We start from the raw sequence: 15,984 nt of genomic DNA, 5'->3' as shown, positions 1-15,984 counted from the left end.
CCCCCAGTCTCAAGAGCCTACATCACATTTCTCTCTTCTCAGATGCTTCTCCCTCCCTTCTCTGCCTGGTCCACTCCTACCCACTGTTCAGAGAGGCCTTTCATGACTATCCTGTGCCTCCCCACTGCTGGTCACTCCTCACCTTCCACTTGGTTGCAACTGTGTCTCTGAGAGTATCTGTCTGCCCAGTCCCTGGAGACCATAGGGTGAGAACAGATTTGTCAAAGTACCCTGGAAGCCATGTCCTCGCCCAAGACAGTTCAATGAAGGAGAGACCTCACCCACCAGAAATGAAAGCCAGAGGTCAGGGGCTCCTTAAGCCCAGACTCTGGTTGGCAGGGCTCCCAGAGAGGCTAGTTTGAGGGTGGTGGTGGGGTCCCTCAGAAATGACCTTCAATCAGTGTTGGGGTCCTTGGGGGTCCAGTCAGAACTTTATTTTTGGAGAGGAGGTCACTGTCCCTCTGTCTGGATGCCGGGCTAGGAGTGCGTGTACGTGCGTGCGAGTGTGTGTGTGTGTGTGTGTGTGTGTAGGGAGTGGTCACCCGCTGTCAGAGGCACCTGACCCTGAGAGGGAGGGGTTCAGAGGAGGAACAATAGGACTGACTTGCCTACTTGCTGGTGGGTCTGCTGCTGTCCTCTGCTCTCTCAGGCATCTGTCTGTCCACCCGGCCCTGCATCCTCTCTCCACTAGCAAGCCCTGGTCCTTCTCACTCTGTCTCACGGCTCTCCCTCAACCCCCACCCCATCCTCCCTCCACTCTCTCTGCCTGCATTGAGACAGGCTGGGACTCGGGCCACTGCTGCTGCACCCGCACGTGGACCAACATCTCCTCCAGCGAGAAACACAAAGAAACTATAAGGGACTAAAAACAGCTGTGTGCATAAGCAACGGGGGCAAATTATGAATAAGACACAAAAAGACAAAAATCCCAAACAGCACCACCCAAGCCACCTCTCCCGCCCAACCCCAGGACCCATCCCGTATAAGGAACCCGTTCGGCTCCCTGCTCCCAGAGCGAGCAAGGACATCTGTCACTTGTTTCTCTCTCCCCTGCTGCAGCAGGGAGCCCAGTGAAGCCTTGCCTCAATTTCCCTCTGGCCTCATCAATTCTACTGATTAAGGAGGCCAAGAACCCTGGTTAGCCACACCATAGGTGCCACACCCGTCTCTGTGCCCGCTTCCCTCTTTCTCGCCTACCTGAGGTCTCCAACCTGCCCACAGGCTACAGCTACTGGACCACGAAGTGGCATGGCGAGGAGCACCTGCGGCACGAGCCCTCCTTCGTCAGAGAGGCGTCCATCACCGAGCACGACACGGTCCTGGGCAAGGCCATCACGTAGGCCAAGTATATCGGCTCAGCTCCAAGCCCTGGCACGACCGCGCCCGGCTCATCTACGTCGAGTATTTCGAGGAGTGCCGCCTGGCTTTCCTCAGGTGCCAACGTGCCCTGCGCAGCGCCCTCTTCCCGCTCCTGCGCCTGCGCACCACTCCCTGGCGCACCTTCCCTCTTGCGCCTGCGCGCCATTTCTTCCCTCTGGCCGCTTTGGGGATACTCTTGTTCCGTGTCTCTGGTTGGTTTGTCTGAAGCTGCCTGAGTTCACAGATTCGAAACACAGCTCCCCCAATCACCCAGGGTGTTGTTGCTCAAATTACTTAACCTCACTCATCAACTTGTATACCTTAAATGCGTGCGACTTTTTGGTGTGAAAAAAGCTACCCAGGTTCACTGTGCCTCAGTTTCCCCATCTGTAAGACGAGGGATATTGGCATTTTTACATAAATATATAAAGTAAAATATAATAGCACCTAGCACGAAGATTTTCTACGAGGATTTCATGCCTTTACTCATATCAAATAGCTCCTGCACACTAAGCACTGCATCCGTACCAGGTAGTCGTACAGTTGCTGTTCCTGTGACTGCTCCGATGCGTCCCATTTCCTTAGCCAGATCATTCTTGACCGCCCTCCCACCTCCCCACCCCCACCACTCCCACAGCCTTTTAAAATTTTCTGCTCAGCCCTATGGGCCACCTGCTACCATGGTTGTATCATTTGTTTAGTTGGTCAATTCTATGAGGGTGAGGGGCTGGATTGCCTTGTTCCCTGTGGGACCCCAGGATCTAGGAGAGCACTATCTCCTCAGGTATGTGTTCAATGAATAAGTGCCCAATTTTCAGATTGAGACAAACGGTAAGGGACTTCAAGGGGCTTGTCCAGTCAACATAATAAAGTACGCATTGAGTACACAGTGATCAAGAGAAAACTGAAGCATGAAGTGGGGTGGACTAGCCAGGGCTGGGGGCTTGACATTTTAACATGGTGACCAAAGAGATGAGGCAGAAATTTCAACAGAGATTTAAAAGCGGTCGGGAGGGAGCTCTGTGACTTTATGGGGGAAAGTGTTGTAGGCAGAGGTTAAGGAGCAGAGCTAAGGCCCTAGGGTAGGAACGTGGCTGGCCAGTTGGAGGAAGAGAGGAGGCCTGTTTGGCTGGAGCAAAATAAGAGGGTGGGGAGAGTGGGAGATGAGGACAGGAAGCGAGGACGCCGTCTTGTGGGCTGCGGGGTGGGGAGGACCTGGGGCTTTTAGCGGGAGGGAGCCCAGGCGGAGGGCAGGCGGCACGGAACCAGATCTGACTCCGGAGCTCACAGGCGCCCTCTGGTGGCTGCAGAGAGAACAGTTGGTTAGAGATCTGCTGCTGCTGCTAAGTCGCTTCAGTCATGTCTGACTCTGTGCGACCCCATAGACGGCAGCCCACCAGGCTCCCCCGTCCCTGGGATTCTCCAGGCAAGAACACTGGAGTGGGTTGCCATTTCCTTCTCCAATGCATTAAAGTGAAAAGTGAAAAGTGAAAGTGAAGTCGCTCAGTCGTGTCCGACTCTTAGTGACCCCATGGACTGCAGCCTACCAGGCTCCTCCGTCCATGGATTTTCCAAGTAAGAGTACTGGAGATCTGAAAGGTAGATAATCCTGTAGGTTCCAACCTATGTCATAGGACGTGCAGAAACAGAAAACGCGAGAAGCAACATATGAAGACATATGGCTGAGAGTTTTCCGGGACCTCACCAAATGCTACCCAGTATGTTTTTTAAAAATCAGAATTCAAAACAGAATGTTAACGTGAAACTTCAGAACAAGATAAATATTCGAAAACATAAGCTGATTAGTTTATGTGGGAAAACAAGCATGCAAGGACATTGGAGTGATTTCTTGGATACTGATTGGGGAGTGGGGGAATGTGAGGCTTGCCCTACCAGATATTAAAGAAATGACAGAGCAGAAGTAACGGAAAGCTCAGTGATGGGACATAAATAGATATGCAGGAGAAGTCAGGGACAGAGAAATACATGCAGGAACGGAGTAATCTATCAGTGGGGCTCTAACGCATGGCAAACGAAGGTGAGGAGGAAGAAAGGAGGAAGGGAAGAAACCAGGAGAGAACTTAAAAAGAAATCATCCTAGATAAAATGTTAACAACCCAAAAACCATTGAAAGAAAGGACTTGAGCATGGTGGAAATGTCATAAACAAAACTTACAGACAAGCTGGGGAAACAGAATACATTCCAGAGCCCTACATTACCTATTCCATAAGGAACTCCTAAAAATACACATAGACACATAAGCACACAGACACAAATACTAAGAAACCTGGTAGAAAATAGGCAGATCCACCACAGAAGCTGTTGAGCATAGACGCTGGCACGCACCTGAATGTGTGCAGTTACGTGTGCAAGTAAATGAGGGAAGAGTCTAAATGCCCACCAGCAGGATGAGTTCTGTAAATTATGGTGCCTTTACACGGCATGCTAATTTGGAATGAACTCTAAGATATAGTAAGAGAAAAGGATGCACGTATGGTACCACTGGTAGTTTTGTCTTGTTCACGCACAGATGGCTTTTAAGACTTGTGTAAGAAAGTGGAGAAGGAAAAGAAGAATGAGGATCACCACTCACAGCACATGTGTCCCTGGAAACTTTGGACTTGTGCCTGCATCACCAAAATATAAACTTAAAATTTGAGGGATTCCTTAGTGGTCCAGTGGTTAAGACTCCATGCTTCCAATGCACGGGATGTGGGTTCCATCCCTGGTTGGGGAACTAAGACCATACATACAGGCTGTGTGGCTTGGCTAAAAACGGGAAAAAAGATTGGAAAAAAATATTTGAAACAGTTCAAGGCAAAAGCATTTAAAAGGGATGGAGATGTCGTATCAATAGAAGCAACAAATCATTAAAATATATGAAACTGTTTCCAACTAAAAGACAAAATCTTAAAGGCACCAGAGATGAAAGTCACATGATCCTCAAAGGGGCAACAAATGACTGACACTGAAGGGCTGACTTCTCCACAGAAACAATGGAAGCCAAAAAGATGACCCAGCAGCAAGCAGGAGGTGTGGACAGACCATACCTGCCAATTTCAAATTCTATACCTAATGAAAATATCGTCACAGAATAAAGATACAATGAAATAAAGATAACAAAAACTGAGGGAATTCATCATTGCAATGAAATGCTAGTGAGTTTTCAGGCTTAAGGAAGATGATTCCAGATGGAAATTGAGAAAGCACACCCCAGGAGGTGATTATATGGGTAAATACAAAGAAATATTTACTGTAAGCAATAAAGTTAACACATACCTGACCTTAAGTGTCAGGAATGTGCCTCCTAGCTTCACGGATGCAGGAAGGTCAACTCTTGCAGAATGTTTCTTCACCGGTTGTGGGAATTCTGACAGCAGTGCCTACCCTAACCAAGTGTTTGTGGAATCTGTGCGATAACTCTCAGCCCAACACCTGGTTTGTAATAAACCCTACTGTATTTTTATACATTGTCAACCTTTACTCTGTGTGTGTCGGTGGGGGGAGGGGGCGTCTGGGAATGCTGGGAACCATTCTAGACCCTCTTTCACTGTGTCCCTAATTCAGGAGCTCAGATGAGAAACTGTCCCAAAAGGCCTGCAGAATCCCTGGTAGGAAAGACAGGTCAGGGAGGCCACAGCCTGGATGCTGAAAATGGAAATTCTGGCTACTGATTAGAAAACAGACAAAATTATCTTGAATACCCTGGTGTGGCCAGCTGTCTCCCCAAGTGGCTGCCAACTGACAGAAGTGATTTTAATTACCTGCTGTGGGCAGAGTGGTTGGAGGGTACTGGCCAACGCTGATCATTCTGGAATGAATCTTCTGTCCCTCTGGTAGGACTGGAGCCCACAGGGTAGACAAGACTACTTAGATAGAGCCTGGGAGAGTTGTCTCCTTGGGATTTACTCAGCTTTGCCACACCAAGTCCAAAGCAAACCCCACCATTGACAAACTGGCTGACTAGCACCCTGGCACCTCACAAAGGATGTCTTTGCCCACATTTTCTGTCTGGTTTTCATCCATCCCTCCATCAACTCACCCATTCCCATAATCTATCCACTCACTCATCCACTCACCCACCCATTCATCCATATTGTGAGGTCAGGCTTATTTTTCAACCCAAAATTTGCTCCCTGCTTTCAAGGAAAGAACACACCATCAAAATCCAGATGGCGGAGTTCATTCTCTGCTGTTTTGCCCCTCACCGGTTTCTGGTAGTGCCATCTGTATCCTCTGGGATGCCAGCCTTGCTCACACTCCCTGCACCCACTCCTGGTGCCCACCTAGCTTGGCTCCAACCCCCTCTCCTCTTCCTGGTCATCCATCTGGAAACACTGAGACAGGGAGAGGAGAGAAGGGACCCCATGGTACTTTGTGCCTCCACTCACCAACTCCACGACAGAGGGAACCAAGCAGACACACAAAGCCCTACACGTAACTCTGCTTTCCCATCTGATGTTATTTCACTTTTTTTTTTCCTATAAAACTCCTCCATAATTTCACAATTTAACAAAAACAAAGTTTAAAATCCAGGACAGAAACAATCCTGTGACTTATTACAAACACAATTCTCCTTTATTCCTTTTATCCAGGAGTTGGTCTCAGGTTGATGAGTGTCCTAGTTCCTAGTGAGACACATTCTTTGTAAAAAAACAAAACAAAACAAAAACAAAAAACCCTTGTGGGTAAGAAAGGTATTCGATACCTTTTGCTTTCAGGCGTCGGTTTACATTTTGTTCAGGAGAGAGCAAAACACGGGGATTTGCACTGGGGGCAAGGGGGTTAACACTAAACACGCGGCCATCACAAAGTGCCGGCCCTTCCTATGGAAGTGTTCCCCAGAGCCCTGGTGGGCCCAGCTGCCACGCAGCTGGGGCTGGGGTGGGGGAGCAGCTGGGAATGCCATGGCCAGGGCCCTGGCTGCTTGGCACGTCCATCAGGTGGTTGCAGGGCCAGCACTGAGCCCAGAGAAGGTCCAGAGGACAGCACAGGGGCCTTCTGGCCAGAGGAGGTAACAGAAATGGGTTGGTGCTTCTGAAGGCCCTGGAAATCAGAGGCAGGGCCAGCTTCTGCTGCTGTTGCTAAGGGCAGACCCACGAGCCCAGCCTTCCTCTAGCTGCCTCCGGCGCAGAGCCCGGCTCCTGAGCAGAGAGCTGCCCGAGTCACCGAGTCAGGAGCTCCTCGAGAAGGAAAACGACTAGCGCCCTTGGACTGAGGCTCCCACCCATGACCCCAGCGGCCTCTGTGCACAGAGGGCCTGGCAGCTGCTGCCCTCAGGCCAGTCCCTTCTGTCCAATGTCTTAGTTTCCAGAGGAGAGGTGCCCCACTTCAGAGTATTGTTGGCCTGCCTGGGGAAACGGGTGGTGACACGGAGCCTGCCACATGGGCGTGCCCTCTTGCTGATACCTCGAGGCAGTGGGGCTGGGAGAGATTCAGAGCAGATGGCGAGGAGTCACGGCGTTTTCCTCGGAAAGTTCTTGGGCCTCCCCAGGTCCTGGGGTCTCACCAGCAAGGCTGGCTTTTGGGGAAGCCTTGGAGGCGGAGCTCCTGAGGGAGTGTTGGGGGTCTGCCTGACAGACGAAATTGGAGCACTGACAATGCTCGGGGGCCACAGGGAAGGGGGTCTTGGCACACCCCACGTGAGTACTCACAAACTGGGAAGAGAAGGGGCCAATCCAACGGTGGTGGGAGAGGAGGTGAGCCCAACTCTGGTCCAGGCCTCCTCTCCTGGAGCCGGTGGGGGCCAGAGGAGCCTGGAGTCGAGGTCTGGGAGAGCAGAGGCTGCACAAACAGGCCCCCAGGCCCAGGAGTTTCCCCACAAGGACGTTCCGGCCGGGGGTGGGGAGGAGGAGCTGGCTTGGCCCTTGGAGAGTTTCAGGCGTGCGAGGCATTGGGTCTCTGGCCCTGGACTGGCACGACTCGCAGGGGTGGGAGGGCCTGCTGCCCACCGGGGCCCAGACATGAGGGGTTGGCTCTGAGTCCTGACGCTCCGCAAAACACTCCACAAACTATCCCGTCTTATTTGGCAAAAGCTCATTTTTTTTTTCAAAGTTTGAAGACTCGGTCAACAGAAGGAAGAGGATCCTATGGAAGGAGGAAGAGGACGAGCCCCGGGCTGGGGGCTGCTTCCGGAGATGGCGGCGCGTAGTGTTCACCGGCCGGGAAGGGAGAGGCGTCCTCCCCACCCCTGGAGGGGCCGGCTGGCGCTCCGGCTTGGCCTCCAGCCCGACGACAACACGACCAGTGGAGACATCTTAACCTACAAGTCCCGCCTTACACACCCCCCACCCCCCAACGTGCACTGCTGCCACGGAAACACACATCTGGAACCCGCTCTGGTACCTACAGTGCAGACATATATATATAATAGGGAGAGAACTATACAGCACGAGTCCCAGCACAGTGAGAGCCGACACGGAACCGTGTCAGCTCACGGGAGGATGAGTGGGGCCCGTCCAGGTGCAGTGGGGGCCCTCTGAGGTCCTGGAGCACGGTGCGTGTTTTGAACCGTTTGGAGAGGCTGGAGGCAGGGCCCCCGCTGCTCAGAGGGCCTGGGCAGTGAAGCTGTGCCACACGCCCCACTGTGGAGCCAGGCCCCCAACACAGGGCACACTTCCTCCCATTCAGGAGTGAGGCCTGGTGCCGCCTCCAATACAAGCCGCTTTCCCAGGGGGGCCCAGGTGACAGCCCTGGGTGTTGGGGAGCAGCAGCGCCAGCCTGGCCCCCCTCTGCCCCAGGGCTCCCAATGAGGAAAGTGCAGCTGGCCATGTGGGCCAAGGACAGGGCGGTCACTAAGGCAGTGCTGCGGGCGGGTGAGTCGAGAGAAGGGGGAAGGCGGGGCCCGGACGTGGCCTCCCAGGACCCCAGGGATGCGGCCCGGCACCCGGCCCAGGGTCATGTGGCCACAGCCTCCAGGTAGCTCTGCAGCTTGCGCACGGTGGTCTCGTCCAGGGAGAAGAGGTCAAAGTCGAAGGTGGTGTTGGTGACGTTGAAGTGACCGGTCTCCTCGATCAGGTTCACGATCTGAAAAGAGGGGGCAGGGAGGCTTCATGGGCAGGATGCTGGGCTGGGGTGGCCCCTGCCCCCAACCAGGCCCTCAAAGAAAAGCAGGCGGCTCCTGAGGGCTGCCTAAGGGGGTCCGCAGCCCGTGGGCCTGAAGGGCATCCCACCCAGGACTCCTCTGAGACCCATGCCCTTGGGAGTCTTGGGGCAGGATCTGTCCAGTACCTGCTGCAGCACGTTGCGCTCCCGCAGGGCCATCAGCCTCCGGTGCAGCTCCACCAGCTCATCAGTGTAGGCCTGGGGCAGAGGGGCACTCGGGTGACCTGCCCCTCCCACCCCGAGCCACATCCAGGCAGCTCCAGGCTGGCGCCCTCCACCACGACAGCCCCGTCTTGTCGTAACCCCACCCCGCCCCGGGTGCTGTGTCACAGGGGCCCAACGACCCCAGCCCCACCTGGTTGTAGACCCCCCACCGCCCCAGCCCCACCTGGTCGTAGGACCCCCACCACCCCAGCCCCACCACTGCCACAGCCCCACCTTGTCGTAGGTGCCCCTCTTGAGGATCTTCTCTGGCTTGCCGCAGGGCTCCGGGCTCCGGCGGCCTGAGGCCTGTGGGGTGAACCCCAGTCAGTGTGAGTGCCAGCTTGTGCCCCCTTCCCCAGCCCCCACTGGGCCTACCCGTTGTCCCTCCTCTGGCCCTGGACCCGGCTGTAAGAGCAGCCCATCCCACTGGAACCTGAGAGGTGAGCTGACCTTCTACTGTGCCCCCACCCTCAGCCTCAGAGACTTGGCAAATGCCAGGCCCAACCCTCAGCTGGCCTCCAGGAGGTTACCTTGCTGTTGGGTGGAGGTGGCTTTTTGGGTGGAGGGGGCTCCCGGCTAGGTAGGCAGGAGTCTCCACTATTGTCGCTCTCGCTGTCACTGAAGCTCAACCTGAACGTGGAAACGACCCCATTAGGCTTCGGCCACCCAGAGCTCCGGGGAGGCAGTCCTGCCCAGCAGACCCCCAGTGAAGCTCTGGGATGGACTCAGCCCTCCCCGGGGTCAGGCCAGTACCCAGAGTTCCCCCTACAGGTCCAAAGACCCCCTCACCCAGCTCTAGGCAGCCACTGCCAACTTAACAGTAAAAAAAAAAGTCTCTGAGCTGCAGTCAAAGAGCAAGGAACCCAGAGATCAGCATGCTTGCCCTGTGAGGCTCTGAGGTCCCCCTGGGTCTCTGGAGTCCCTGTGTGTCTCTGAGGTCAGAACTCCAGGTGGATGGGCTCCACGCTCACTGCTGTGTGGGTGGAGGGGCCTGCAGGAGAGACATGGCCAGCGGCGGATGGTTCCACCTCAGCCTGACACCCCAGGAGCAAAGGGCACAGTGCCCTTTGTGCCCAAGTGGTAACCTCAGACGCCCATCCCCTCCTGGGGGGCTCCAGTCTGCACCCCTCCATGGGTGGCACCTCCTCACGGAGGGAAGGGTGTGGCTGCCTGAGGCCCCCAGCCAGCCTGCACCTGACAGCCGCTTCTCTCCGCTCACACCGCCCTCAGTCTGGACAGAAAGGCCTGGCCCACCACTTCAGCTTTTCCAGAACCCCCCTCCCCCACAGCTCAGTACAGGGTGCAGACGGAGCCCCTCTCCAGCTCCTCTCCTCCCACTGCTCTTGGGTAGCCATGCACAGTACCCTTGGGCAGAACCCATCGGGTACATGGTCACTCCTGCCTGCTGCCTCTCTCCTGCTGAGCTGGGCTTTGGCATAAAGGCAGGGCCAGAATGCTGGCCACAGCCTCGACCCTCAGGGGCTCCTGCCTCGTGCACCCCTAGGCCAGCCAGGCCTGCCCGTTTCCCTGGCTCCAGTCCTCTGCTCTCCTCACCACCTCCCCAGAGGCAGAGCACCAGGGTGAAGCAGACAGTCCATCTCTTCGTCGCCTGAGAGGAACTGCTGGTAAGCATGCCCAGGAGTGGCCTGCCTGCCTTGTCTCTATGAGGCAGCAGCTGGGCACCAGCGTTAGGGTCCACGGGGCCCCTTTCCTGATGGACGCAGCGCCCCAGGCAGCCCCATCCTGCTTTCCACCTGCACCCCTTCAACCCAGCAGAGAGAGGTCTTCTGACACTCGCTCAGGCCTGGCACTGCCACCAGAGTAGGCACACATTCACCAGCCCTTGAGCCCCCTACATCCAGTTCCAGTAGGATCCACGCTTGGGATCCATACTCAGGATCCACATTTGGAATCCACACTCAGGGTCCACACTAAGGCCCGCACTCAGTCACCAGCACCACAATGCCCGTTTCCCTGGCTCCAGTCCTCTGCTCTCCTCACCACCTCCCCAGAGGCAGAGCACCAGGGTGAAGCAGACAGTCCATCTCCTCATCACCTGAGAAGAACTGCTGGTGAGCGGGGACTGCTGCCACCAGTCCCGTCTTGGGTGGATCCCCATCCCGCCTCCCCTGCCTAGCTGAGCGCCATCCCCTACCATCCTGCCCAGTGAGCCCAGTGAGCCCGGGCTCCTACAGCAGCCACTCCCACAGCCGCAGCCCCCAGGATGGCGGCTCTCACGAGCAGCACCAGCACAGAACAACAGCAAGCACCTGCTGCTCACTGCCCTGCCTGCTGGGTGAAACCCAGTGACCAGCCCACCTTAGTAAGAGCCCCAGAGGCTAGAAGGGCTCGGCCTCTTTGGAAGAAAGGGCTGGACCCAGACTGAGCTGCTGACCCTGAGTCTGCCCACCCCCAAGGCCTCGGGCCAAGGCTGGCACAGACAGCAATCCTTGAGGTGGGCACACTCCCAGGCCCAGCAGTGTCCAGAGGAGGTGCCTCGGCTCACTCCACTTGGGTGGAAGGCCACATGGCCCTTCCCTAGGTTGGCAGGTGGCCACAGCTGCTCCCACCCGGGGTGTCTTTGGGTCCAAGGACAGTCCTCAGTGTGTCCCAGCCCAGTGCTGCGCACCTGGGGAAGGACCCCTGCCTGGCCCAAGAGCAGAGAAACCAGGCCCCGCTGGCATACGCCTGAGCCCAGGTCAGGCTGCTAGGCACCATCTCGGCCCCCTTCTCAGATGATGCTGGGACACCTCCCGGAGTGTCTAGCCCCACCTCCACTCCACAGCCACCCTCTCCAGCACTGGGATGAAGGAGGCTAGGCCCCCCTCAACGCCTAGGCACGGCTCCCCAGTGGGCTCTCTCTTCCCCACCCCAGTGCCCCCACGCCCACTCCTCCCCACTGGCCGGGCACCTGGAATCCCTCCCCGCATTCGTCTTGCCGGCGGCTTCCTCGCCTGACGAAGAGTCGTCCTCATCAGATTCCTCAGACTGCAGGTCCTCCACCATGGAGCGCAGGGGTCCTGGGGAGAGCCACGAGCGAAAAGGGGAGGAAGAGGGGAAGGGAGGGAAGGTGAGAGAAGGGGGTTCAGGGCCCCACCTGTGCCAAGAGCCCCCTCCACCCCCAGGGCCACATAGTTTCTTGATGCCAGGACCCCTAGGCGCACCCACACAAACCCACCTCGGAGGTTCCTCTGGCCAGGTGGGGACTGCCGCCCATCTCCAAGCACTGCCCCTGTGGCCACCTCCTCCTTAAGGGACCCCTGGCTCCCCCTGCCATTACCTTTCTGGCCTTGCTCACAGGCCTCCGGCCCCTGGCCTGAGACAGGCACACGGGGCTCCTCCATTGCCAAGGGAAGGACAGCCCCCCTCTTCTCTGGGCGCTGGGATCAGAGCTCTGCCTGGAGGCAGCACAAACCAGCCCCGGCCAAGGAGGGCAAGATGGCCTGAGGTGTGGACCACACACCACCACCCCTGCCCACCCTCCGTGCCCCTACTTGAGCCTGCCCAGCCCCCTGGCAGCCCCCTCAGCGGCTGGCAGCCCACTCAAAGGCTCCCAGCCCACCGTCCTCCCCTTTCTCCAGAGACACTCAGTTTCAGTCCCCTACAGACGGCATCTTGGTTTATATTCCTGTTACCAAGGCAACAGAGGGACACAAAGCCCTCAATTACCTTGGTCACATGACCCCACGTGGCAGGTTCCCCCTCCCTTCCCCATAGATAAGAACCCTTGGAGACAGTGTGGGCTTGGAGCACCCCATCCCCCAGCCCCCTTGGAACTTTGTCTTTATGTCAGCCCCCCACTCCAATACGCTCACCTCCCCCAGCACTCCCCCACCCTCAAAAAGGGCTCCGGGCCGTGGAGGAAATCCTCAGTGTGATCCACCAGAAGTGCTTCCGGTGTGAGGGTAGGCAGAGGTTGGCTGGGCCACCTCCCCACAAGCACCCAGGAGGCCTGCAGGGACCAGGCTGCCAAGGGGGCCTGGGCTGGAGCCCTTGGCTGGCTGGGGGCAGCAGAGGCAAGGACCCTGAATCTGGTAGGACTGGAGAGGAGAGGCCTGGTAAGGGCAGGGCTCAGGTCAGAACGGAGCCCTTCACCACAGACCCAAAGCCCAGTTCAAAGCCCTGCTGTGCAGATGGACAAAGCTGAGGGCCCAGGAGAGGGACAGTCTGCGGGCGGGTGACCCAGGCCAGTTTGGAAGGCCCCGTGTGACAAACTGCACCCTAAAAGGAAGCCCTGGGGGCAAGCTCAGCGCAGGCTGGAGCCACTCTAGCTGCAGGCTTCTCCAGTTCTGGAGGCAGATTTCAGACTGCGTGCGCATGAGCAAGCCCCCAGCGAGGTAACAGCTTTGGGAAATTCCTCGTGAACCCCTTGCCTCCATAACAGGTCCAGTGCTCTGCTGGCCCCTGGGAAGTCAGGGAGACTGTCACCCCCACTGACTCCTTGCCCAGCACGCACCTTGGCTGTGGTTCTGAGACGGCTCAAAATCCGAATCTGAACTGGAGTCAGAGCTGGAGCTGGAATTGGATGGACTCGACTGGGCAGACTTCACCACATGGCAGGGCAGGGCGGGGCAGACAGGAAGAGAGAGAGAGGACAATAGTCAGCTTTCAGACTGAAGAGAAGAGAAGGAATGGATGGCCAAGCCCTTGGTGGCAGAGACAGCCAGGCAGAATGCACTAATGTGCACTCAACAGGTCACCAAGGTGCCAGCACCCTACAGACGTGGCCCCTCCCTGCCTCCTCTTCAGCTGCAAGACACAGCTGTCTGCATTCAAAACACAACCAAAGGCCTTTCTTATCTTCCTGAAGGACATTAAGTCTCCAGCCCTTGCCTGGTCCTCCTGCCTGCCTGGGCAGGAGGTCGGGGCTGAAGCAGGGGCTGGACAGCTTGTGTGGCTGTTCACGTGTGGGCCCTGCCCACTCCGGTAGGAGCACAGCTAGAAGGCTGAACAGGAAAGGGAGGTACCCCTCATCTCACAGCCCTGAGGCTGAGTAGTGACAAAAGCTGTCTCCTTGCCACTGGGTGCCCGAGGTGACAATGACCCAACATGTGGGTAGTGACATGGTAGACACGGTGAACTCGGGCGGCCCCACTGCACCCAGAGCCAGTCACACCCTCTCCTCCACCTCCTGTAGCCGGCCACTCAGACTCAGCCACCAGGGGGCAGTAAAAGCCCATACGGGGACTCCAGGCCCTGGAGACCAGGCGGTGAGACGACCTGCGGCCAGGGCATATCCCGCTCCAGAGGCCCGCATGGCCAAGGGACCTCTGCGCATGAGCCAGGATGGGGCGGTGTCTGCATTGGGCCCTCGGGAGAGAGAAATCGACAGGCTACAGGGCAGCAGAGTACAAGCTGGGCCTGGGGTGGGGCCAGTCTGGGCTCTGCTGGGCAGAAGGGCAGAGTCCACTGCTCAGAAAGTCCGCCGGCACGGAGTGCCCACATGCCATCGGGAGATGTCTCGGGGACCTGAGCAGCCTGGCACCTGGGAGGGGCCGGGAGGCAGGCAGAAGCGCCAGCGGCGTCTCCTTGATCCTGGCTGAACCCCAGAAGACCCAGCAGCGTCTCCTTGATCCTGGCTGAACTCTGGCAGATAAGACCCCCAGAGGGGAGTCCCAGCTCCAGGAGACCCAGGAAGGCGCAATTCTCTCCTCTCAGCAGACCCAGAGAAGGAGTCGCTGTCCAGGGACGGACACTTATCGACTGAAGAGTGAAGGGTCCCCTCCCCTGGGGTCTGCCCCACCTAGCCTCCCAGAGCCACTGCCAACATACCCCACGGGAACCTTCACACTAGTTCCTGGGGACTCTCCAGGAAACCAGCCTGGATGGCCAGTGTCTGCTGGGTGGAGGCACCACAGGCCAGCATGAGCCCCAGCCCCAACCACGGACCTGAAGCCACACAGCCCTCCTGCACACAGACTCCTGAGTTCTTATTCTGGCTCGGGGTCCTCGCGTCTGAGCCTGACTTTTCACCAACTGACCAAGGCCCCACCTTTAAGCCTCAGCTTCCCCATCTACCCAAGAGCTGCCTTGATGGCCCTGCTAAGCATACGGAAGTCGAGGCAGGCTGGGAAGGGTGCAGGCTGGGGCAGGCCAGGCGGGCCCTTCAGCCACACACAGCCCCTTTCCTTCCACACGAATACAAGGGGTGGGATGCGCAAAGTGGGGCCTGGAAGTGGCTTCCGCCCCAAGAGCCTAACGGTTCCCAAGGGTCAGAGAGCCCTCAAGAGGCTGCTGTGAGCGCTGCCGAGGCTCCGGGGCTCAGGACACACGGGGTGTCCAGAAGGACAGCAGAGGGCCTACTGTGCTCCCCATACTCTGGGGCCCATGACTGAAGGGACCCCATGGCCATGGAGACCACAGAGGAGCAGCCGGAGGAGCTGGGGTCCTGGCCCAACACACAGATGAGGAGCTGTGGCCCCTCTGCAGGCCGAGGGGGAGACTTGGGTTCCATGCAGGGTCAGGGTTTTCCGGCAGTGACACCATCAGCCTCGAGTGGGATGGCCTGAGATAGGCAAAGGAGGCTGGGGGGTGGGCTGGATCTGAAGGTCATCTCGCCTCCTTCACTGTGGACATGTGTCTCCCCAGGTCCCAGGTCAGGACGTGAGTCACCATCCAGCAGCCTCTGAGACCCCAGGGATCCTGCTGGAGGCCCAGGCCTCAGCTGCAGGATCTCAAACAGCCCGGACTCGTGGTCCACAAGTCTCTCAGCAAGCAGACCTGTCTCTTCAGCCAGGAGAAAACCCCAGGCTTCCCGAGCAATGCCAGCCTCAGGGCCCAGGCGGCCAAGGCTAGAGGTGCAGGTCTTCCACCCAGCCCACCTGAGCAGGTGGAGGGAGCAGCCCACAGTGGCGCAGGTGCTCAGGGCCACCACAGCAGGATGTCAGGGTGGGCACCCAGGGCCAGGGAGCCAACCCTCAGCCTGGGGACAGGGGAAGGAAGGCCTTCAGCTCTTCCCAGCACAGGTGCACCAGCCCTGGGCACAGAAGGCCTTGGTGGAAGGATTTGAGGTGGACAGGAGGGAAGGACATCCTGCCCAGAGCTCCAGTCTGTGCAGACGGAGGAGAAAGATGCCAGATGGGGCACCTGAAGAACCTCCAGCAGCCAGTGGGCGGACAGCCATGGACATCAGAGAGACATTCCAGATCTTGTGCCCTTGAGTTCACTGGCAGACAGTTCCTGGGCGCAAGAAGCACCGGGTGTACAAATCACCAGCCCCGTGTGTGTCCTCATCAAGTGGGATGCACTGTTACCCCTGGGCCAAACTGTTACCCCCAGACACTTCCAACAAGGTGCCCCTGGAAGCCACATACTCA

At 57.4% G+C, this 15,984-nt stretch overlaps 1 protein-coding gene across 2 annotated transcripts in view; it reads right to left on the bottom strand.

Moving 5' to 3' along the window:
• Positions 1–7,379: 7,379 nt before the first annotated feature.
• Positions 7,380–15,984, bottom strand: part of MLLT1 (MLLT1 super elongation complex subunit) — a 67,613-nt gene continuing 59,008 nt past the window's right edge. For both annotated transcript variants that reach the window (XM_070373839.1, XM_070373840.1), the window contains 6 exons: positions 13,125–13,212; positions 11,580–11,688; positions 9,199–9,298; positions 8,903–8,974; positions 8,591–8,662; positions 7,380–8,386 (listed from right to left, as the gene is read on the bottom strand). In XM_070373839.1, the coding sequence (XP_070229940.1) occupies positions 8,258–8,386; positions 8,591–8,662; positions 8,903–8,974; positions 9,199–9,298; positions 11,580–11,688; positions 13,125–13,212 (570 nt within the window). In that variant the 3' untranslated portion in view covers positions 7,380–8,257. The remainder of the gene's footprint in view (positions 8,387–8,590; positions 8,663–8,902; positions 8,975–9,198; positions 9,299–11,579; positions 11,689–13,124; positions 13,213–15,984) is intronic.

This window comes from Bos mutus, chromosome 7 (genome assembly GCF_027580195.1).
Source record: "Bos mutus isolate GX-2022 chromosome 7, NWIPB_WYAK_1.1, whole genome shotgun sequence".
Lineage (NCBI taxonomy): Eukaryota > Metazoa > Chordata > Mammalia > Artiodactyla > Bovidae > Bos > Bos mutus.
Note: the sequence above shows the minus strand (reverse complement) of the source record. Positions and strands in the feature narration are given on the sequence as shown.